This window comes from Gobio gobio, assembly GCF_949357685.1.
Source record: "Gobio gobio genome assembly, chromosome: 23".
NCBI lineage: Eukaryota > Metazoa > Chordata > Actinopteri > Cypriniformes > Gobionidae > Gobio > Gobio gobio.
Window position 1 is genome coordinate 34,620,355 of NC_137119.1, and position 23,629 is coordinate 34,643,983.

A 23,629-nucleotide genomic window follows, 5' to 3' on the forward strand; every position below is an offset into this window, starting at 1 on the left:
AGAAATTGCTATTTTAACCAAGGAACCAGGAGGTTCAGACGTGTGAGAGAGTCGCCTGTCGATGACATCATATCTGTGTTCCCCTCGGTTTTCGGTTTTATTTTGCAGAAACTCTTTAATGGCCCTGTCCCAAATGGCACCCTAAACCCTTGCGGTCTTCCTCTGAGTACGCTCTTTCACAACATAATGCCGCTTTGACTGCAAGGAAGAAGTCCGCTGCGTAACCCGAGCAGCCTTCTGAGACCTAAAATGACAAATGGGACACCCTGCGGTCTCGTGGACTTAACGGACACGCGCACGCAGTGGCCATTGTAAGTTCACAAGACCGAAAGTGCACATGAAGTGTGCCATTTGGGACAGGGCCACTCTCACTGCAGTGTGAACAAGTGTCATAGCAGCCGCCGAGCGAACGCACAGAGTAACGTCATAACATAATTTTCAACACACTCATGTGTCTAATATGATAAACAGAGCTGCGTTACCTCATACTCATGACCGGAAAAACGGAAATGGTGCCGGTGACTGTGGCATAATAAAAGTCCTGCCGGCGACTATGCCATAATAAAGGTCCCGCTGCTCGCGTGGCGTGTGTTGCACTCTTCTTATTAACAATCGCTCCTGCTTCTGCTTCCTACTACAATAACATTAATAATCACATCCATGAACATGTTTTCTGCCCAAGTCCTATCCCGATTCTTTTCCACTGGCTGTGAGATGAAGACCACATGTCCCAAGATTCTGCTCTCAAACTTGGCGCCAGCAAACTACGCCTTTGTTTTGAATAGGCGACCTCTAGTGGATGGAAAAGTTACACAGTGTAGCTTTAATATGATTAAATTATACAATTTATTTGAATGAATTAGCCTAAGCGGACATATTGCTGGATCTAACCAGTGGTAGCTGACGAAAATTAACCGTTATTTTAACTTCCAGTCAAATAGCGCTGCAAACATCAAAGACAGCTTTAGCTGGTCAATGCTGGCAAATGACCATGGTATAAGTGGGATAATAAAGCGGCAACCTCCCTCAGTTTCGCTTGAAGCCAATACGGAAGGGACTTAAACTGCAATTTATCGACTGGCTCCAGAAGGGAGCGGAATCTCATTGACCCTGATGTTAAAATGCCCAACTTTACAGCAGAAAAAACATGTTTACATCCTGGTACAAATTGTGGTTTTGGTCTATACGGCTAATTTTGCCCTTCATGACAACTGTGAGGGGGTGAATGTTTTTATAACTCATTCGTTTACATTATATAAAGCCTTAAAGTTCTGTTTAATTATGGTCGTGGCCACTTTGAGTGACAGGTGGATAGCCATTTATCTGCTGTTTGTTAGTCATCACGTCACCTCAGCTCCACCCACGTCCCGCCTCTTTGCCCATTTTCTGTTATCCGGGAGTGACGCGCGATGATGCCAAGATGGCAACGGCCAGCTCGTCCCTACTTTATGCTTCAAAACTGCTCTTCAGAATCCTATATGTGACGTCACGGAAACTATGTCCATATTGCTTTACAGTCTATGGGGATAATCCATGTCTAGCTGTGCATTAAACAATATAAATGCATTCTGTTTCATGTCAGGGGATTCTTTGCCTCCACATCTTGCATTAAAAATTCAATTTTATAATGCATTGCACAGCTAGCTGGATTATCCTTTACATATAAACTTGAGTCACAGATTTGTCTTTGTTTTACAGATAGTTACTGTAGTTCAAGGAAAATATAAAAAAAACTATTTCAGTTTGGAAACATGTTTAATATTTAATTCCACAAAATTCTATTTAACACAATGCTTAATATTTTTCCACACTTCTCACTTAGTTGGGATATCCTGGTATCAAAATATCCGAAATGGCTGATAAAGTGTTATTTCAAGTTTGGATATCTATTTGTTCTTCGTTACAGTGTATGTTTTAGGGAAGCTATTTGTAAACTCCTTTTCCTTTTTTCTTATTCGGTTACAATAGCGTGCTAAATTGCTTCTCTGTTCTAAAAGTGAAAATATTCAGAAATGTATTCTACCCCGCCACAAACAAAAGGAAATGCTGACTCCATTGAGTGCTATTAATTGCTTTCCCTTTCGTTCTGCTGATCTCCTGAAGATTAGATTGTAACGCTTTGTCAAACGGACTTGTGTTATTAATTATCATTCCACTGCAATTTCGGTCAAGGAAATTATATTTCGGAGAGAATCATCTGAAATGCAATAAGAGCTCTGGCCTGGGCATATCGTGCATTAGACATAAAGTGCTTAGGGCCTCTTGTAGACACACTACAGCAGTTTTGCAAACTATAATTTTTAAAGATAATAATAATAAATATGAATGTGATGTGATTTTCCACAGTGCGGCCTCAGACACTAAACAGCTGTCTTGTTGCATTGTTCTTCAGGTTGGACATCACAGGAGGTCAGTCAGTTATTTCCAAAACACCTCTGACATGTTTGGGAAGTGTTTAGAGATCATGAACACAAGTGCATGAACACTTCATGTGTTTTTCCCCAGTTGGTTCAGAACCACCAGGGAAATATGGAGGAACACACCTGCTGTGAACATCAGTCAAACATGAAGCTATGACTCAGATATTTATATAAGGTACGTTTTTCAAATGTTTTAAATGTTGGTTACAGCTGGTCTGTTCAGATGACTTGGAATCTTACAAATAAAGGTTTCATGGTCATGAACTTTAATGGAAATAAGCTGTGTGAAGATTTTTCAAAATTCTCGTTTTGTGTGGAGGAAAAATAGCAATAGGTTTGGAAAACTTGAGGGTTCTTGATTTTTGCAGTACTTTGATCAGAAAGTTGTATTCACCTCATTGTTCCTGAAAGTCTTATTACTTAATTTTGAATTCTGTCCTTTCATTCATGCCTATGGAAGCTTGTTTCCATAATAAAATAAAAATAAAAAAGGTAGACTAATTGCAACTTTATCTCACAATTCTGACTTTTTCGGTTTTTATCTCAGTATTGCATGATATAAAGTTGCAATTGCGAGATGTAAACTCGCAATTACGAGTTATAAAGTCAGAATTGCGAGATATAAACACGCAATTACGAGTTATAAAGTCAGAATTGCGAGATATAAACACCCAATTACGAATTATAAAGTCAGAATTGCGAGATATAAACACGCAATTACGAGTTATAAAGTCAGAATTGCGAGATATAAACACGCAATTACGAATTATAAAGTCAGAATTGCGAGATATAAACACGCAATTACGAGTTATAAAGTCAGAATTGCGAGATATAAACACGCAATTATGAGTTATAAAGTCAGAATTGCGAGATATAAACACGCAATTACGAGTTATAAAGTCAGAATTGCGAGATATAAACACGCAATAATGAGTTATAAAGTTAGAATTGTGAGATATAAACAAGCAATTACGAATTATAAAGTCAGAATTGCAAGATATAAACACGCAATTATAAAGTCAGAATTGTGAGATATAAACACGCAATTACGAGTTATAAAGTCAGAATTGCGAGATATAAACACGCAATTATGAATTATAAAGTCAGAACTGCGAGATATAAACACGCAATTACAAATTATAAAGTCAGAATTGCGAGAAATAAACACGCAATTACGAGTTATAAATTCAGAATTGCGAGATATAAACACGCAATTACAAATTATAAAGTCAGAATTGCGAGAAATAAACACGCAATGAGTTATAAGGTCAGAATTGTGAGATATAAACACGCAATTACAAATTATAAAGTCAGAATTGCGAGAAATAAACACGCAATGAGTTATAAAGTCAGAATTGTGAGATATAAACATGCAATTACAAATTATAAAGTCAGAATTGCGAGAAATAAACACGCAATTACGAGTTATAAAGTCAGTATTGCGTCGATATAAACACGCAATTACGAGTTATAAAGTCAGAATTGCGAGATATAAACACGCAATTACGAGTTATAAAGTCAGAATTGTGAGATATAAACACGCAATTACAATTATAAAGTCAGAATTGCGAGATATAAACACGCAATTACAAATTATAAAGTCAGAATTGCAAGATATAAACACGCAATTACAAATTATAAAGTCAGAATTGCGAGAAATAAACACGCAATTATGAGTTATAAAGTCAGAATTGCGAGATATAAACACGCAATTACGAATTATAAAGTCAGAATTGTGAGATATAAACACGCAATAATGAGTTACATAGTCAGAATTGTGAGATATAAACACGCAATTACGAGTTTTAAAATCAGAATTGTGAGATATAAACACGCAATTACGAGTTATAAATTCAGAATTGCGAGATCTAAACAAGCAATTACGAGTCATAAATTCAGAATTGCAAGATATAAACACGCAATTACAAATTATAAAGTCAGAATTGCGAGAAATAAACACGCAATTATGAGTTATAAAGTCAGACTTGTGAGATATAAACACGCAATTACGAGTTATAAAGTCAGAATTGCGAGATATAAACACGCAATTACAAATTATAAAGTCAGAATTGCGAGATATAAACACGCAATTACAAATTATAAAGTCAGAATTGTGAGATATAAACACGCAATTACAAATTATAAAGTCAGAATTGTGAACTCAATTCTAAAAAAAATAAATAGGAAAAAGCCTTTTTTTCCTCAGAATTGGACTTTATAACAAACAATTGCAAGTTTATGTCTCACAATTCTAAGAAAAGTAGTCAAAATAGCAAGAAATAAACTCGCAATTGCATGTTATAAAGTCAGAATTGTGAGAAAAAATGTTGCAATTATCTTTTAAAATGTTTTATTCTGTGGCGAAAATATGCTTCCATACATCCCTATTTCTCACTATTACACCATTTCCCTCGTTCTCTATTCCAAGTAAGCTAAATGTTTCAGCAACTAGCGTCTCTGTGGCAGGTTAAATTAGGCAGAAATGATCGCTCCTGGGAGACGAGAGGATGCGGATGGATGTGTAAAACAGAAGGAGGAAGAATCCCAGTACCTGGAAACACATGCTCCGTTCTCTAGAAACACAGCTGACTTAGGTATTAAAAGTAGAATGAAAAACTCCTCCATTATATAGTATTTGTGTTTGGATGTGTGCCGCTGATTAATGTCTCGCGGTCAAGTGAACCATGCCGTGTATTGATTAGTTCCCACAGAACATGTTTCCAGCCTGCAGGCCTCCAGTTAAACGCTGATCATTAGAGCAACAACAAAGGTTAGAACCATTAGCAGGGCCACATGCAATATTGCACAAGTCCCTGAGTGGACTAATCAGTTACTTACTGGTTTAATCTGGTTTTCTTTTCTAATGCACTGAGTAAGTCACTAGATATTTAGGACTTTTGTAGAAGGTGTCGTGCAAAATGCATGATGTGTTTGGAGGTGGAAAAAGTGAGTGGAGTCTGCAGTTTATGCATGTGCTTATTTGGGAAACGCGAATAATGCCTGCAGAATGAATTAAACCGAAAAAAATATGCATTAGACTGATTATGCAACAAGCACATGGATACCCCTTGTATTTTAATAAATATATTTAAAATAACAACCCAAAGGTGGATCTGTAAAGCCGGTGTTAAATTGGATTCTGTGACCGACCGAATTATGTGAGCGTTCACACACTCTAAAAAAGTTGGGTTGAAAATGGACTAACCCAGCAATTGGGTTGTTTTAACCCAGCAATTGGGTTGTTTTAACCCAGCGTTTGGGTTGTTTTAAGCAAACATTTAACCCAACCGCTGGGTTAAAACGACCCATTCACTGGGTTAAAACATCCCAATTGCTGGGTTAAAACAACCCAATTGCTTGGGAAGTTTTTAACCCAGCATTTTTTAGAGTGCATGATGTAGTGATGGTAGGTTAGGATTAGGAGGATTGTGTTTAGGATTAATTCAATACCGTGTCTACGTGTAACGGAGGCCAGCTAGAGGCTGCGGTCTTTAGCGTCCTTGTTAGCGTGCCCACCTCCCACGCCAGGAACCAAGTGTGCCGCACAAGTCGCCCCCATACCCTCATTCACTATTCCCTATTACTCCTCTAATATAGTCTACTTGGAAGGAGTGATTGAAAATGAGTGAGCCGCTTTTAATCATCATTTGACACGTACACTGTAAAAAGTGATTCGTTGAGGAAACCCGTTGTATTAATTCAATTAAGTAAGCATAGTTGTTCTTACTTAAACCGTTTAAGTTTTGTCAACTTAATTCTATCTGTGATCTGATTAAGTGTACTCCCAGAGTGAATTGCGGCATGAATAAATGAATTGATTTGTTTGACTATTTTTGGCTTTTATATACAACCCCAAATCAGTTGTGGACAGTATGGAAAACGCTAATAAAAAAAAAGAAGAGATTTCTAAATTTACTTTGACTTGTATTTCATTGCAGACAATATGAACACAAAATATTTCATGTTTTGTCTGGTCAAATTCATGTCATTTGTAAATATGCATCCTTTCCTGTCATTCAGACCTGCAACACATTTAAAAAAAAGTTGGGACAGGAGCAATTTAGGGCTAGTAATGAGGTAAAATGGTTAAATAATGATGTGATTTGAAACAGGTGATGTCAACAGGTGATTGTAATTATGATTTGGTACAAAAGCAGCATCCAAGAAAGGTCTAATCCTTTAGGAGCAAAGATGGGCAGAGGATCGCCAGTTTGCCAACAAATACGTGAGAAAATTATTGAAATGTTTAAAAACAATGTTCCTCAAAGAAAGATAGGAAGAGATTTGGATATTTCACATTCAACAGTGCATAACATAATTAAAAGATTCAAGGAATCTGGAGGAATTTCAGTGCGCAAAGGACAAGGGCGCAAGCCTAAGCTGAACAACCGTGATCTCCGATCCCTCAGGCGGCACTGCATCAAGAATCGTCATTCATCTATAAGCGATATCACCACATGGGCTCAGGACTACTTTGGCAAACCAATTGTCAAGTACCACAATACGTAGTTACATCCACAAATGCCAGTTAAAACTGTACTGTGCCAAAAGGAAGCCCTATGTTAACAGTGTCCAGAAGCGCCGTCGACTTCTCTGGGCTCGGAGGCATCTGGGATGGACCATCACACAGTGGAAACGTGTACTGTGGTCAGATTAATCAGTATTTGAGGTATTTTTTGGGAGGAATGGACGCCGTGTGCTCCGGACCAAAGAAGAAAAGGATCATCCAGACTGTTACCAGCAACAAGTCCAAAAGCCAGGGTCTGTCATGGTATGGGGTTATGTCAGTGTCCTTGGCAAAGGTAACTTGCACTTCTGTGAAGGCACCATTAATGCTGAAAAGTACATAGAGATTTTGGAGAATAATATGCTGCCTTCAAGAAGACATCTTTTCCAGGGACGTCCATGCATATTTCAACAAGACAATGCAAAACCACATTCTGCACACATTACAAAGTCCTGGCTGCGGAGGAAGAGGGTACGGGTACTTGACTGGCCTGCCTGCAGTCCCGACCTGTCTCCAATAGAGAATGTGTGGCGCATTTTGAAGCGCAAAATGCGACGACGAAGACGCCGTACTGTTGCCCACCTTAAGACTTGTTTGCAGGAAGAATGGGACAAAATTACACCTGAAACACTTCATCACTTGGTGTCTTCAGTCCCTAAACATCTTTTAAGTGTTGTGAAAAGGAATGGCAACATTACAAAGTGGTAAATGCTTTACTGTCCCAACTTTTTTTGAAATGTGTTGCAGGTCTGAATGACAGGAAAGGATGCATATTTACAAATGACATGAAGTTGACCAGACAAAACATGACATATTTTTTGTTCATATTGTCTGCAATGAAATACAAGTCAAAGTAAATTTAGAAATCACTTCTTTTTTCTTTTTTTTTTGCGTTTTCCATACTGTCCCAACTTTTTCTGATTTGGAGTTGTAAAAGACCTTCATCTAATAAATTTTTGAAGCCAGCATGGATGTATCCTTTGCTGCCTTTGATATCCCACAATCCTATGCGTTCCAGTTGAGCTAGAAAAAGAAAGATGGCGTCTGAAAGTTGCGATTGCTGGTCAGTTTGTGTGTAAATGTACGTTTTTGACCAACTTTTTTCCACTTCTGATGTCATTTCTAGCGAGAAATTACTTCTGTTGTAATTAAATTTTTTTTTTGAAAGTAAATCAGTTTCGTAAGGTACCTTTGTGAGGTACTTTTTTGTCATTTTTGTAAAAATGTCTGAATCTATATATACAGAAATCTATATTAGGCCTACTTGTCAGGAAATTAAAGCGATTGAATGCATTGCATTGTTGGTTACAGTATTCCACACTATAATCTCTTTGTTTTATTGGACATTTTGGAAAAATTAGTAGTTCATGCCGTTATTCTAGTCATAAAAATGTAGTTCTAAGTGAGCATAGTATAAAAATATGCCGTTTATTGGTAGCTTGTGTGGTTGTGTGCTTTTTTGATATTTCAGAAAAGTCAGTAAGGCGTGGAGAGTAGAATTAATCCCACGAGCAAGTCAATATTCTGAGAAATGGAGCTAATTTCTTCCTGCAGTTGGAATCACTTTAACACAGTCCGACTAATGAGGATAATGAGCTCTCACTGCAGTTGTGGCTCCTAGCTGGGCTGCATCGATGCACGTCTGCCTGGAGACGCTCGTAAAGACATTATGTATCAATGTTTTCAGAATCTCATATATAAAAGAACACTAAGTGCTTTAATTAAAAAGACTTAGTAATTACGGCAATGCATTTATAGCCTATTTAAGCCTATCACTTACATTACGAAATAGAACGTTTTCATAAAAATACCCTGGAAATGGTGTAGGAGGAAAGATATGGCAACATCTTAAAAAGCCTATTTTTGGCATGAAAAACATGCCCGATAGGAACAATGTAAACGTAAACTATTTCATTCTAGAATTATTGTCTTCCATTTTTCTTTCAGGAGAATTAGGGGTATGAATATTTTTGATAAAATTGTGCAAATGTTTTATATTTTATACATTCTCATATCAAATCATTTTTTTCTATTTTATTTGTTTAGCTTTTTTATTTAGCTTAGTTTAGTTGTACGTTTTTACATTATTTTCTGATTTAGTTTAGTTAAATAGTTCATTTTTATGAGCAAATGTTTTAGACATATTTTATACCTTCTCAAATAAAATACTTTATAGTTTTTCTATCGTTTTTTTTATTTAGTTAGTTTTTAGAATTATATAGTTTAGATTTTTTTTTGTTTTTATTTCTATTTTTTATCAGTTTAGTTAGTAACTTTTTTAGTGTAGGTGGTTTTTATTTGGACAAAATTAGTTAAAAAAATTTATTTGTGGTGATTTTATTTTTGATGTAATTTTTGGGCAAATGTTTTATATTTGATACATTCTCATAAAATATATTTTTTTATATATTTTTTTCTATTTTATTCGTCAATTTGTTTTTTTTATGGTATATTTTTTAGTTTTTGTTTCAGAATTTTTTAGTTTTTGTATATTCAATGTTTTGGTGAATATTTTTGATGTAATTTTTGTGAGCAGGTGTTTTAGACATTTAATACGTTCTCTTTTTTAGTTTTTCAATTTTTTATTTTATTTTATTTAGTTGTTATTTTTCTTTTTTTAGAATTATATAGTTTTTTTATTTTTTTATTTCTGTTTTTAACAGTTTATTTAGTAACTTTTTTAGTGTAGGTGGTTTTTATTTGGACAAAAATTAGTTAATTTTTTTTTATTTGTGGTCATTTTATTTTTTTATGTAATTTTTGGGCAAATGTTTTATATTTGATACATTCTCATAAAATAATTTTTTAAATATATATTGTTCAATTTTATTTGTCAATTTGTTTTTTTATGGTATATTTTTTAGTTTGTTTTGTTTCAGAATTTTTTTGTTTCAGTATATTTAAAAAAAATTGTGAATATTTTTGATGCAATTTTTGTGAGCAGATGTTTTAGACATTTTATACGTTCTCTTTTTTAGTTTTTCAGTTGTATTATTTTTTATTGTTATTGTTCGTTTTTTAGAATTGTATAGTTTAGATTTTTTTATTGGTTTCATGTTTTTATTTTTAATTTGAACAGTTTCATAGTTTTTTACTAAAACTAAAATTTTACATTTCGACAAAAAATTGTTTATAAAAACGTCATTCATTTGTGGTGATTTTGATTATTTGGGGTCATGAAGTGAATATTTAGCTTAGTGCCAGTTTTTACCGGTTCACAGCTGAGGGTGAGGGATGTTTGGACTAGGAATGATCCATAATGAATCAAGCAATGAGGAAACATGATGATGGTTAAGGCAGATGGACACAAAAATGCTCTGGGGAAATATGTTCAAATGTGTTTATTGATCAATGAAATGGATCGTCAACAGATACATCACAAATACAGGGATACAGACAGAATGAAAAAGTATAAACATGTTTTTCAGACTTTGTTTCCTTCATTTGGAATCGTTTAACATAATCAGTATGGCAAGATGATAAACAGGACAATGAGGATGATTGAGAATAGCACAGATGCTGATGAGTTCGAGGAGTTGAGATCATGATATCATGTCGCAAAGCAAACAGAAAACCACATCCTTGCTAAAGTTACAGAAACTGTAAACATGGATCAGGGTCTAGCACCAACATGTAGCCGATGGGCGGCACGACCTTTGACACCTGACTTAGCTTAAGCTTAAGGCCTTCACAGAACACACAGGAAATATATACGCGAGGTTTTAACACACTAAACTAACGCACCATCACGGCTAGTGCTACATGAGCGCGGATACATTATTCCTGCACGGACCGTCGTCAAATCAAGTGTAAGTCCATAAGGTCTAAAATAATAACAGCACCAAAAGATTACAGGATGATGCTCACCAGTGTAGGTCCAGTTAGCACCACAAGTTCTGTCGGGTAGACAGAAAACGTTCAAAGAGAGAGCAGACTGTTCTTACACCAAACACACAGAACCACAGATTAGCTTCTTAGCGAATACACATAAGCCTTGCACGCTCGTCTGTTTGACATTTCTCACTAATGACGATCAACTAGTCGACTACACATGCAAAAACTAGTTTAATGAGTTGAAATAAAAACGTTTTATTTGTGAAAGTTTTATATTTTTTGTTGGCATTTCGTTTTAGCACACTGAGCTTTATGGTAACCGTTTAGATGCTAAAACATAGCTTCCATCGAAAAACAAATTCATCACCTTATACAACACATTCCAAGATATGATTGTCAGATGAATATATATTTTTACTAATATAATGTCATTCTTAATATTGTATTTTTTATATTTGATGTCCACGACCATAAAACGTTTGGGGTCATAACGTTTTTTTTGTGTGTTTTTTTTAAGAAATTAAGAAATGTATTCAGCAAGGACACATTCATTTGATAAAAAAAAAAAGATATTTATAATGTTATGTCATAAAATATTAATCAGCAGAACTGCTTTCACCAAATCGAAACCTATTAGAATGACTTTTGAAGGATCACGTGACACTGAAGACTGGCATAGTGATGCTCAAATGCTTTGACATCACAGGAATAAAATAAAATCTAAAATACACTGAACCAAATTATAAACGCAACACTTTTGTTTTTGCACATTTTGGAGTGGCTTTTTACTGTGGCCAGCCAAAGGCACTGCAATAATCATGCTGTCTAATCAGCATCTTGATATGCCACACCTGTGATGTGGATGGATTATCTTGGCAAAGGAGAAGTGCTCACTAACACAGATTTAGACAGATTTGTGAACAATATTTGAGAGAAATAGGCCTTTTGTGTACGTAGAAAAAGTTTAGCTCATGAAAAATAAGGACAATAAGGGCAAAATCAAAAGTGTTGCGTTTATAATTTAGTTCAGTGTATATTAAAACAGAAAACGTTTTTTACTCTGATGTTTATTAACAAATAAATGCAGCCTTTGTGAGCATAAGATAATAAAATAATAAAAAATCTTACCAACCCCAAACTTTTGAATTGTAGTGTACATGCAATTTTTTGGCCTTGCGATGTATCTCGCTGTTTTTTTCTGTCGTGTTTTAATGTGGCGTGTCACGTTAAAAAGTTTAAAAAGTGCATTTCGAGATCCTTGCATTGTTCCTGTTGCGCTCCATCTAGCCATTTTTTGAATGTGAACGCTTCCCATTATCTGATTGGTGTCTGGTGGACATAAACCCTCATTCCTAACTCTAACTAGTCGACTAGTCATTCAGACGACCCACAAAATAGTTGATTTTGAAAATACGTAGTTTTGCGAGACATCAACATTGCAGGTCGGTTTAGAGTGATTAACGTTTGAAAAGCAGTCAAAGTTTTCCACAGACAGTAATTCAGGTCACTTACTGCTTTAATCTCTCATCTTAGCCATTATGCCGCAGTCTATGGCCGCAGTGATTTTGCTGAGCTAGATTTGATTTGGAACATAGATGGCAGTTGGATGCCCGAGCTGAACTCATCCGCCATGCCAGCGCTCCGAATGCGCATGGGCCGTGTCTGTCTCTATTTACTTTAGTTCTAAATGCTTCTGCTCACCGCCGTCGCATATTTTATGCTCTGATTCTTATCATACTAGCTAAATATAACCACAGGATACACACCACCTTTACGATACTCGATTTTTGGTATTATTTAATGACTGCCTTTTCCTCTCAGTTGTTGACTTTTGTTTGATCGGCTGGGATTCTGGGAGATGCGATCATATACACACACACACACACACACACACACACACACACGCAGTGAAAAAGAGAGAAGATAGAACCCTTACAAAAATGACTGTAGTGGTATAATGGGATCAGACATGAATACTATGGTAATTTTGAGATATACCATGGTGCTGGGTTTTATGTGGAATTGTATTTACATAGTACTACCATAATACATATTTACATGTTCAGAATACCATGATACTACCATGATAAAACGATACGGTAGTACCATGGTACATATTAAAAGTACCATGTCAGATGTCCAGATGGCCATGCATGGTACCATGTTCAAAATACCATGGTAGTACCAGGGTAAAATGTTTCAAATATAGTAGTACTATGATGTCGTGTTCAAAATATGTCTAAAATTCCATAGTAGTACAATGGTACTATTTTCAAAATACCATAGTAGTACCATGGCAAAATGTGTAGAATGCCATGCATGGTACCATGTTCAAAATACCATGGTAGATACCATAGTAGTAGTTGTATTATGGTACCATGATCAAACGTCATAGTAAAAATTCCAAAATACCATGGTACAATGCTCAATACCATGTTAGTATCATGGGACAATGCGCAAAATACCTTTTCATGGTAATCATGTTCAAAATACCATGGTTCATTTTTGTAAGGGAAAGAAAGGAAGAAAAGAACTGTGACCGTACCATGGTAATACCAAAGTGCTTTGATATATACTGTGATACTGAATGAATACCATACTAAAATACTGTGGTATTACCCTGGTATTTTTGTAAGTTTAGAGAGTAGATATTTTCCCAGACTTATTATTTAGGCAAAGTAAATGTGAACAAATCGCTAAAAGGCATTTTAATCATATACTGATTAATTTATTAAGTCTGTCAGGACGATTTGTCCCAAACCGAGTCATGAAGTACATGAACTTGAAGAATGTCCCATTTTTTTCCATTTTTTTCTTCTTCTTAAAACAATGAAAACGGAAAGAAAAGAGAAAAAAAAAACACAACCTGAAAAAAATCTAGCATTGATACAGACACACATTCAAACACTGCTTGCCAGAAACACGCATATGGTTTCCTTTAGAAGAAATCGAAAGGAAACGTGCCGGATGACAGCTTAGCACTTTAAGTACCACTTTAAAGTTGAGGTTGAGACCATTCGGTTTGTTCAAATGTACCAAAAAACAAACAAACATATAAAATGTTAATGCAAGCAAATAACTGTATGTTCAAACATCCGTTCGATGCAGAGGACCGATCTAGAGTCAGACTGCGAAACATGAACCGAACTGAGAGTTCTGACTCATCGCCCGATCCAATTGCAGAAACTTCCGATCACAAAAACGTTACATGATATTTCCATGATTTTCTTCTCGGTTGATAATAAAGACACAGGACTGGATGTGAATGCTTGCATACACTTTTGAATCAAGCGCTGTCCTGAGTTGCTCTGGTGGTTCTGGTTCATACTTCAAGGTTCTAGGATCCCATCCAGACCCAAAAACAAGGCAGTCCGAAGGAGATGACATGCTTGAACAGCAACCTTTCGGAAAAAGGGAAGATACGAATTCTCAAATCTCGAACACGACCGAACAAGTGAAGCGAGATAACGGTTCAAGCGCTTCCTTTGCAGTTGAAATTCCACCGTCGGACGGAAAAAGCGTAATAAAATATTCGTCGTTGCAGTGGCTTGGTCTTCCCTCTGTTTTGACTGATATGCTTCATGTTAGGCAGAGGTTAAGGAGTCCCGCCCCTGCTCCAGCGGCCGGGGCGACCCTGCAGTGCAGCCCCTGGCGCAAATGAGGTTAACCACGATCTCAAAGGGAGCAAAGCAATATTGCACTGCCTTTCCGACAGACGAACAAAGCGGTGCTCGAAAACAAGTGAATAAACTAAGACAAAAGCAAACAACACAATCCATAATTAAGGCTGTTAAAAAATATTGCAGAATATTTTGGCCCCTGTTTTGAGACAGACTGCCACAACAGTCAAAACTTCCCCCACTACATATCACTGCAAAATATTAAGAGCAGGGAGGGAAAAAAAATACGTATAGAAAAAGAAAAGAAAAAAAGATCCTCTTTGGAGAGAAAGTCTTTATTTGGTTTGGGAGTGCTTTAAAGGGAATCGTAAATATCTCTGAAAATAAATTATAGACCGGAGCCAAGCAAAAATCGGAAAAGATGAAACAAAACGCGGACTCCTGCGACGTTTTCATTTTTTTTTTCTCGTGTTTTCAGCGTGCACTTGTAAAACCTAAAGGTATAGCAATCAGCGATTTCCACGTCGAACAGTGGCACTGGACGTCCCAATGCACCGTGGGATCCTTGCAGTCCTACAGCGGGTGCACCGGGGCCAATGAGAGAAGAGAAGGGGGTTTTAGGTGGGGGGAGGGAATGCGCCCCTCATCTCCTGGAGAGGGGAATCAAAGCAAAGACCCTCGCTGTTCTCCTTGAGCGAGACGCAGGTCAAGAGCCAAAGTCCGCAGGTTCGGGGTGTTTACACCACTGTGTCTTGTGGCTGTCGGACTCACACCCACTCCTGCATGGAGCGTTTACAGTACAGTATGTGTCGGGGCGTACCCTTCCTCTTGAACTGAAAGACGGTGTAGATCAACACCAGCAGGCAGAGCGCCAGGACGCAGGGAATGACGATAGCGATGGCTTTGACCGTGCTGGCTTCGTTGTCCAGTTTAATCACGACGTCCTCGTCATCCGTCGGCTGCAGGTCGGGGTCGATGGGCGTGAGGTCGCATCCCATGAAGTCTTTCAGGATAGAGCGAGGGTAGCCGGACTCAACCCGCAGCCTGTGGTTGTTGAACTTCCAATATTCTTTACCCTTGTAGAAGTACGTGAAACCTGCAAAGCATCCACACAGGAGACATTTGTAAGATGGTTTTATATTTATGTGCGTAATTCATGTAAATATAATTTTTAGTAAATCTCAAGGGGAATATCGTTGTTGTTTTTAACTGTACATAATATTGTGATGCCTAAATCCACTTGTAGCATTTAAATATATAAATATATTTATTTTTGTGTATATATATATATATATATATATATATATATATATATATATATATATATATATATATATATATATATATATATATATATATATTAGGGCTGTCAAAAGATTAATCACATCCAAAATAAAAGTTTGTGTTTACATAATATATGTGTGTGTACTCTGTTAATTATTATTTATATATAAATACACACACAAGCATGTATATATTTAAGAAAAAAATATTATTTTTATATATAAAACATTTATATTTATATAAATTATAGATTATATAAATGTATATACAGTATATACATGCTATAGTATGTAAACCAAAATCAATGGATCCATTAAAAAATGTAATTATTAAAAAAATATTAAATTATGAAATAAAAAATTACATACATGACAATTATCATTTATTTTAAACCACAAGCTCAAGCCTGCTGGAATAGACAAAATGTTTATTTTTATAGTGTATAGCATTTTTACTTTCCTTTTAAAAGTTAATAAACCTATTAATTTTGCTACCATTATGATACATATTTTATTTATTTTTTATTTGATCCAAAACCACAAGTTTCTATCATTATGATATTTATTTTATTTGACTTTATTTTATTTTCCAAAACCACAAGTTGCTACGATTATTTTATTTTATTGTTTTATTTTATATTTTATTTAATTTTATACCACAAGCTCAGGCCTGCTGGAATAGAAATTGAGCCATGGTGCAAATGTGGGTGATGCAAGTTCCAACCAGACATTTATCCTGATCCCATATCTCCCCAATAATTTCACGTCACTCTCCACTAAATCTGATTAATAAAGATTCTAAATCCTTGAAATAAAAATTTTCTATGCTGGAACAGGGGCTCGGTGTGATTTGAAAGACACTAAACCAAAGAAAAAGGCTTATCGTAAGACCACTGTGTTATCGTAAAATCTATACTTGCAATAAAACAGGACTAAAGCTAAAAAGAAAGCTGTCCTTTCCGATCTCCCCATGATCGGCTGGCCATGATGACACATAATTAGGGTCAATTTTCTCTCCTCTGTCTCGCCCACAGAGGCATTTTGGATAACGTGCAGAGACAGGGCTGAAAGAAAGCCCACAATCACTTTCAAAGTGTGGTTGGCCAAACAATTTCCCTGGAATATCAATCCACCCTTCACGCTCAGATGATCGCCTGCGTCCACGGGCAAACCTGGCACTGGGGCTGAGTACAGATGGCATGTGTCGACCTGCGAGAGCCTGCAGCTATGGACTGAACTCATGCAAGACGTACCCACCTCGAGAGCCCCTACAGAGATTCACACTTGCCCTGAAAGGCATAACCCTTCATAACTGAGTTCTTGTATACAGAATGAAAATAGGGCAGTGAAAATGAGAATTATAATGTTTTAAACTGCTTCATAATTGACAGAAAAGATTCTGAATCATATGCAGTATAATATCAGATGCTGTTTTCTGCATGGGCTGTTATTCATGGACTGCCTGCAAAGGGAGTTATTCTCTATTTTACGAAACACACTTGAAGCAGTTGACCAATCACAACGACTCCTTTTTCGAAAGGAGGGGCTTCATAGAGACCAGAACTGAACAGAGCGTTACTGCTAGACTGTAAAGCGCCTGCAACAATGTGAAAATATGTGAAGAATAATGTGTTTTTTAACATTCAAGTGTGAAAACCTATTCTAGTAGACCCCAAAAACAACATCAAGACTTTGAAAAACCTTTAAATTAGTTTTTATAGCATATCATTTTCTGATTTTTTTGAGCATATCAAATCATTGGGCCCTATCATACACCTGGTGTTTTTTGACAGTTTCAGCCTGACGCTGGTCTGAAAATGAGGTGTGTTCAGGCGCATTGTTGGCGTGTTGCTATTTTGAGGCAACTGAAAACGACTCTAAAGTCAATGGCGCAGTATTTTTTTGTTATTTAAAGGGCGCGTTAGTAATATGCATCTATAGGCGGGTGCACAACGCACGTACAAATATTAAAAATGAAAGGATTCCACTCTGGAGAAGTGTTCTTCCTCTCACAAATTCTGCCATGTAATTAGCGAATCAGCCGTGGTGAAAGCGCAAATGGCTTTTAAAGGGAATGGGAGATGAGACTCTGATTGGTTTATTGCACGTTACACCCAAAACACACCCATGACTCATTAAGAGAATACGGACAGTTTTTTCCGTCATTAAACTAGCAAAATTCGGACACACCCTTAGTGCACCTGCGCCATGCGCTCAGATCGTTAAAATAGAATCTTATTTTAAAGGGTTAGTTGACTTAAAATGATTATTTTGTGACTATAAAAGTGGTCTATACGAACATATGAGCTTTTTATGTCATTTTTGAAGCCCAACAAAATCCGTCCTTATAGAAGAAACACAGGTTTGGGACGACAACGAGGGTGAGTAAATCATTTGAATCATTTTGGCATTTTTAAGTTTCGCAGTAAAAGCCTTGTTAAAATGGCTAACGGCTAACTTAAAACTTGATTGCATTAAAGATTACATTATAAAAGATGAACCACACCGTTAGCTTTGTCCACAAATGCTCCCTGCGGAGAATCTGGAACACCCTTCCATACTGTGATGGGCTTGGGATAACCAGGATCCATCGTTCTCATGTCTTCGTTATATCTCCAATACCTGCATATAGGTAAGTAGAGAAAGTTACACACACTCACACACACAAACAGATGAACGCTCGCTGTGCACATACCTATCTCCTTTGAAGAAGTAGGTCTTGGCTACGTCCTCCCACCAGACGGCTGTCTCTATACTCTGCGCTGGCATGCCGTTTCCAAACATTGAGATGTCCTGGGGGTAGCCAGGCTGTAGCATTGTGTCCTTGAACACCCAGAACTGCTTCCCTAGAAAAAGCACAAGAACAAAGGAGAAATCATGAGATTACAGTGTTCAGCCCACGGTACATTTTCACTGGGCCAAATGAGAGTGCTCAGTGATTTAGCTCAGTCAAAGGAAGAAAATGTAAATCATAGTTTCTATAAATTCTCTTTGACTTGCTGATTTGTTCAAGTTTTGCTCCACTTACGGCTGAGGGATAAGTTGAATTTGGACTTGATATTGATTATATATAATGATGATTTGAATGTGCTTTTTAGTTGGCCGTTATATCTTTGTTATTGATGACATTTTGATTGTTTCTGTGACTTTAGTATATGAGTGACAAGAGCATTATATGTTCATTGTTTTAGTGACAAAATAGCATTATTCCTATTTAGTGAATAACAGTGACTAAAATATGCCTTGATTGATTTGTACTGCATTTGTTCCATATTTTCCACGCTGGACTGTATTTACTGTAATGGCTGTTTGTTTGAAATGTTATTTATACAGCAACGTGTAATATGTATTTTGTGTGTGTGCGTGTGTATATATATTATATTCCATTAAGAATATTACAGCAAAAATGCATTATTCACTGATCGTTTTTAAATTCTTCTACATTTTAAGGACAGTTAAAATGGCACCTGTTAGTGGGCGGGATATATTAGGCAGCAAATGAACATTTAGTTCTCAAAGTTGATGTGTCAGAAGTAGGAAAAATGAGCGAGTTTGACAAGGGCCAAATTTTGATGGCTAGACGACTGGATCAGAGCGTCTCCAAAACTGCAGCTCTTGTGGGGTGTTCCCGGTCTGCAGTGGTCAGTATCTATCAAAAGTGGTCTAAGGAAGGAACAGCGGTGGACAGGGTAATGGGTGGCTAAGGCTCATTGATGCACGTGGGGAGCTAAGGCTGGCCATGCCTCGACGGGTGAGGGCTGTTTTGGCAGCAAAAGGGGGACCAACACAATGGTTAGGAAGGTGGTCATAATGTTACGCCTGATCGGTGTATGTGTATATATATATATATATATATATATATATATATATATATATATATATATATATATATATATATATATATATATATATATATATATATATACACATATACATATACATATATACATACATATACATATATACACATATACATACATTATATATATATATATATATATATATATATATATAAACAAATTATTGTCATTTTAATTTGACTTTTTTATGATTAAAGTAGTAGACCGATTGTACCATAACGTATAAATACTTATAATATATATATATTTGTGTGTGTGTATACAGTATATCCTGTTTGTGACAGTAAAAATTTGACTCGAAACGCTGATAATCTGACACTGAGGTTATTGATACGGAATCCCCAATATTTACATCATTTCCAGACAAATGTCTGCTTCAGCAAAACTAAACATTCAATTTCACAGATCGGGCACTTCCTGTTTGCTTTTAATTACCGTGACGGGGCCTTTGACCGTGCGTCTGCCACTGTTACTCAGACCTGACATGTTAATGCCCTCACTTTAAAATGTCAGTGTGCTTTAGTGCCGGTTATGGAGGAGGGAGGCGAACCGGCGACCCTCTGAGCTCAGGAAACCGTCTGTGATGCATGTCCACAGTAAACGGGTTAAGGGTGTCATGGTTTGTTTGGAGTCCGAGGGGTCAGAGGAGGACAGGTCCGTCATTTTTCCCTCTGGAAGAGGAAATGCCTGTCACGTCACCTGGGTCTTTCTCATGACCCTCTCAGCGGGGTCAGCGTCTCTCTGTGCCAATCGGCACCGTCCGACAGGGCCGATGGGTGCGAGAGAGCTCTGGTATGTGCGTTGGTTCATTTCGTGTCTGTGTTTTGCCAGTGATTGTGTGAGTATGTTTGTGAAAGCGAAATTGCAGGATGATTTTATTGTAAATGTTGGCTTGAGGTCGATGTTATCCAGGGCAACAGATTTAAATTTCCAGATTTGGCCATGCTTTCTGACCTACTTAAATGCTGAGATGTCAGTGTAAGTGATCCTCGCTGTGTGCTGCTTTCTACCGGCAATGAGTGTGAAAAAATGTGTTTATTTGCTTCCACATGGACCACACACACTGTGTATGTACTATCCCATGGGAAGGAAAATCACAAATGTGATGACTTTATTCAAACATTTCTCATCAATACCATATTATTGGATTCACATACAGCCCTTTTATTTGTATTATAATATATATTTAGGTCATTATAGTACGTTTATTTATTTTATATTTATATTTAACAGCAGTTTTTATTCGGATAGCATTTTCCACAATCCTTGTAGTTTGCAAAGCAGCTCTATATCCTTAAGATGTAGTATGTCAAATATTGTCTCATTTGTGTCTCGTGTATAGAAAAACGAATAGAAAACTATTAACGTGTATTTCTGTCTCAGAGTAAAAAATCAAAAAGTAATTATTTCTTACAATTTTAGGAGAAAAATCTGGGACAAAATTGATTCGGAAAGCTTGCACAATCACACAGCAAAACGCAGAAACAACTGGTAAATGTTCCATCCATAATTCAATCCATCCCTCTCTTTTCCTTGCTCTCTGATCTGGTACTGGAGATGTGAAGTGTACAGGCAAATAAATAATTAAGATGACAGGCATGGTGGGCTAAAAAGGTTCATTAAGCTCTCTGAACACGGGAGACCATTTGTCTGGTTGTCGAGGAACAAATGTGTGTGGAAAACTGCTGTGTTTGTGTAGGTGTGTGTGTGTATTTGTCATTATCTCATTTGGCCCAGCCTCTTCTTTTCCTATTTGGCTATTCTCTCTCTCTCTCTCACTGTGAATGTACAGTACTTTACCTTTCAGCTAAATACATGCATTGTGCATAGGTTAGCATTTACAGACACAACTGAAACATAAATAAAGTCAAAAGTGAATATTTATATTGTTTCTGTACAATATAAATATTCACTTTTGATTCAACTTGAGAAAATGAAACCTAGTTTCATTTGCTTCTTAAATAAAGTCCAAAATACTGTAATACAATTTTATTTGTATTATTACTTCACGATTTAAATAAGCATTTATTGCTTTGCAGTTATAAGAAAGGGTCTCATATTTGTGCATGTTGTTTCAAATAATATATACAATTATTTAAATAATATAATCATTTAAGCAATTTATATGAACATATTATAAATTATATTAACATATATTATAAATATAAATAATGTACTAGTAGTAATAATAGTATTATCAATTATAATTATTAGTATATCATTATAATTATTTATATAATAATAATAAATCATCAATATAATAATACAAATAATTAAATAATAATAACAAATATAGCCGCAAGCAGCAATTATCGAGGCCAAGCACAACAGAAGCAAACTAGAAAGCTAGCCGCAGACCAACTGCAAAAATGAGTAAACACATTTGAAGACAGTTTTAAGCGAAAAGTTTGAAACCTCATGAATACCTTGAGTTGCATAGAGCCAATTTCATATTTTGTTTAATTATAGCGCCACCGAATGACACAGACCCACCACTTTATTTGTGTCCTCAAAGTGTCCCCATACATAAGTGTGTTAAATTTTGTGAAAATATCTCATTTCGTTTAGAAGTTATAGACATTTGTATTTATGTGCATATAAAAAATAACCCACACCTGACTTTGATTGCAATTTTCTGCCACTTACTATAAAATTTTTGACATTTGCCCACTTACATTTAGTCAACCCACTAGGATTTTGATTTTCCTAGGGTGGTTTCGTCTCGACCGGACTAGTGGTTTCAAAGATATTCATGAAAGTTGTTTAACTCCTTAAGCTTCATGAGCACGTGCATGGGTTGAAGCGCTATTTTTAGCACGAGTGTAATGTTTGTTAATCACAATGCTAAATCACAACGTTAAACAAATCATTTATCGAAACCTAGCATGTTTGGCATCGTTGGACTTGGCAAGGATTCAGAAATCTAAGGATATGACTCCCGTGAAAATAGGTCAACCATATCCAAAGTTATAAGCATTTGAATATTTGATTTTACCACTAGTTGGTGCTTGTTCGAAACTTCTCAGGCTCTTTCAGGGCATCGTGCCAATGACCCATACAGAGTTTCATAACGATATGCTAATGCCTTCATAAAATACAGCCTTTTACTACAAAATTTGCAGGTGCTATAAATTTGTGTGCGCGTTATACGAAAATATTTGATGAATCGACTTGAATTCCATAACTTTTTGTTGGCATTGTCTGAAGATGATCTGGTTACATTTTCGTGCAAATCGGATAAGTTGTTTTTTTGGCTGGAAAATTTGGTGGAGAAATTGGCCAAAACTACCGAAAATGACATGATAGGGTGCAATCGAATCGTCTTCAGCCAAGGAATCAGAGGAAAAAATATAAAATTTAGTTTCTAGCCCTTACAGTTAAAAAGTTATTAGTATAAACATGAGTGCAAATTTGGACAATTGTTGGCACTCGAGGGATTGAGTTGGAGACTCCAAAATTGGTGTAGATAATGTTGGGCCAGTCCTCTACCAGTGTGCCAAATTTTATACGTTTCACACTAGTGGTTCTACGGGCGGCCATAGACTCAAGAGCGGAAGAAGAAGAAGAAGAAAAGGAAGCAGAATAATAAGAACGTCAATGGATACAATTTGTGCCTACGCACCTTCGGTGCTTGGCCCCTAATAATTAATATTATTATGACTACTGTGGCAAGCAGCGAGGCGAGGGACCGTGAGAGCGGGCTGGTGTTGAGTGATAATGAGCGCCAGCTGCGCGCCACACCGGTCTCGTCTCACGGCGGAGTGACGGAAGTATAAAAGGAGGAGCGACGACAGTGAGGACCAGGCCTGGATTTTAAGTTGTTTTGTTTATGTTTTGTTATGTGTGTGTGCGCGGCAGTCGTCCGTGAGGGGCTGCCGCATTTACTTTCATTTTATTTATTTATTTTATTAAAAAGTTGTTGAACGTTCGCCGGTTCCCGCCTCCTTCTTCCCATACGAACAAACCCCGTTACAACTACTATTATTATTATTATCAATAAATAGTGCAACATTGGTACGTGATTATTAGTATTTGAGACCTAATGAGATATTGAACTGAAGTAAAATGTTCTTAATTGTCAAAAAAATTGTCACAATGCAAAAAA

At 36.5% G+C, this 23,629-nt stretch overlaps 1 protein-coding gene across 2 annotated transcripts in view; it reads right to left on the reverse strand.

The window, feature by feature from the left end:
• Positions 1–13,465: 13,465 nt before the first annotated feature.
• The window catches only part of mmp16a (matrix metallopeptidase 16a (membrane-inserted)), a 78,094-nt gene continuing 67,930 nt past the window's right edge, over positions 13,466–23,629 (reverse strand). For both annotated transcript variants that reach the window (XM_079805620.1, XM_079805621.1), the window contains exons 8-10: positions 18,360–18,510; positions 18,171–18,286; positions 13,466–15,477 (exon numbers count right to left, since the gene is read on the reverse strand). In XM_079805620.1, coding sequence (XP_079661746.1) covers positions 15,149–15,477; positions 18,171–18,286; positions 18,360–18,510 — 596 coding nt within the window. In that variant the 3' untranslated portion in view covers positions 13,466–15,148. The remainder of the gene's footprint in view (positions 15,478–18,170; positions 18,287–18,359; positions 18,511–23,629) is intronic.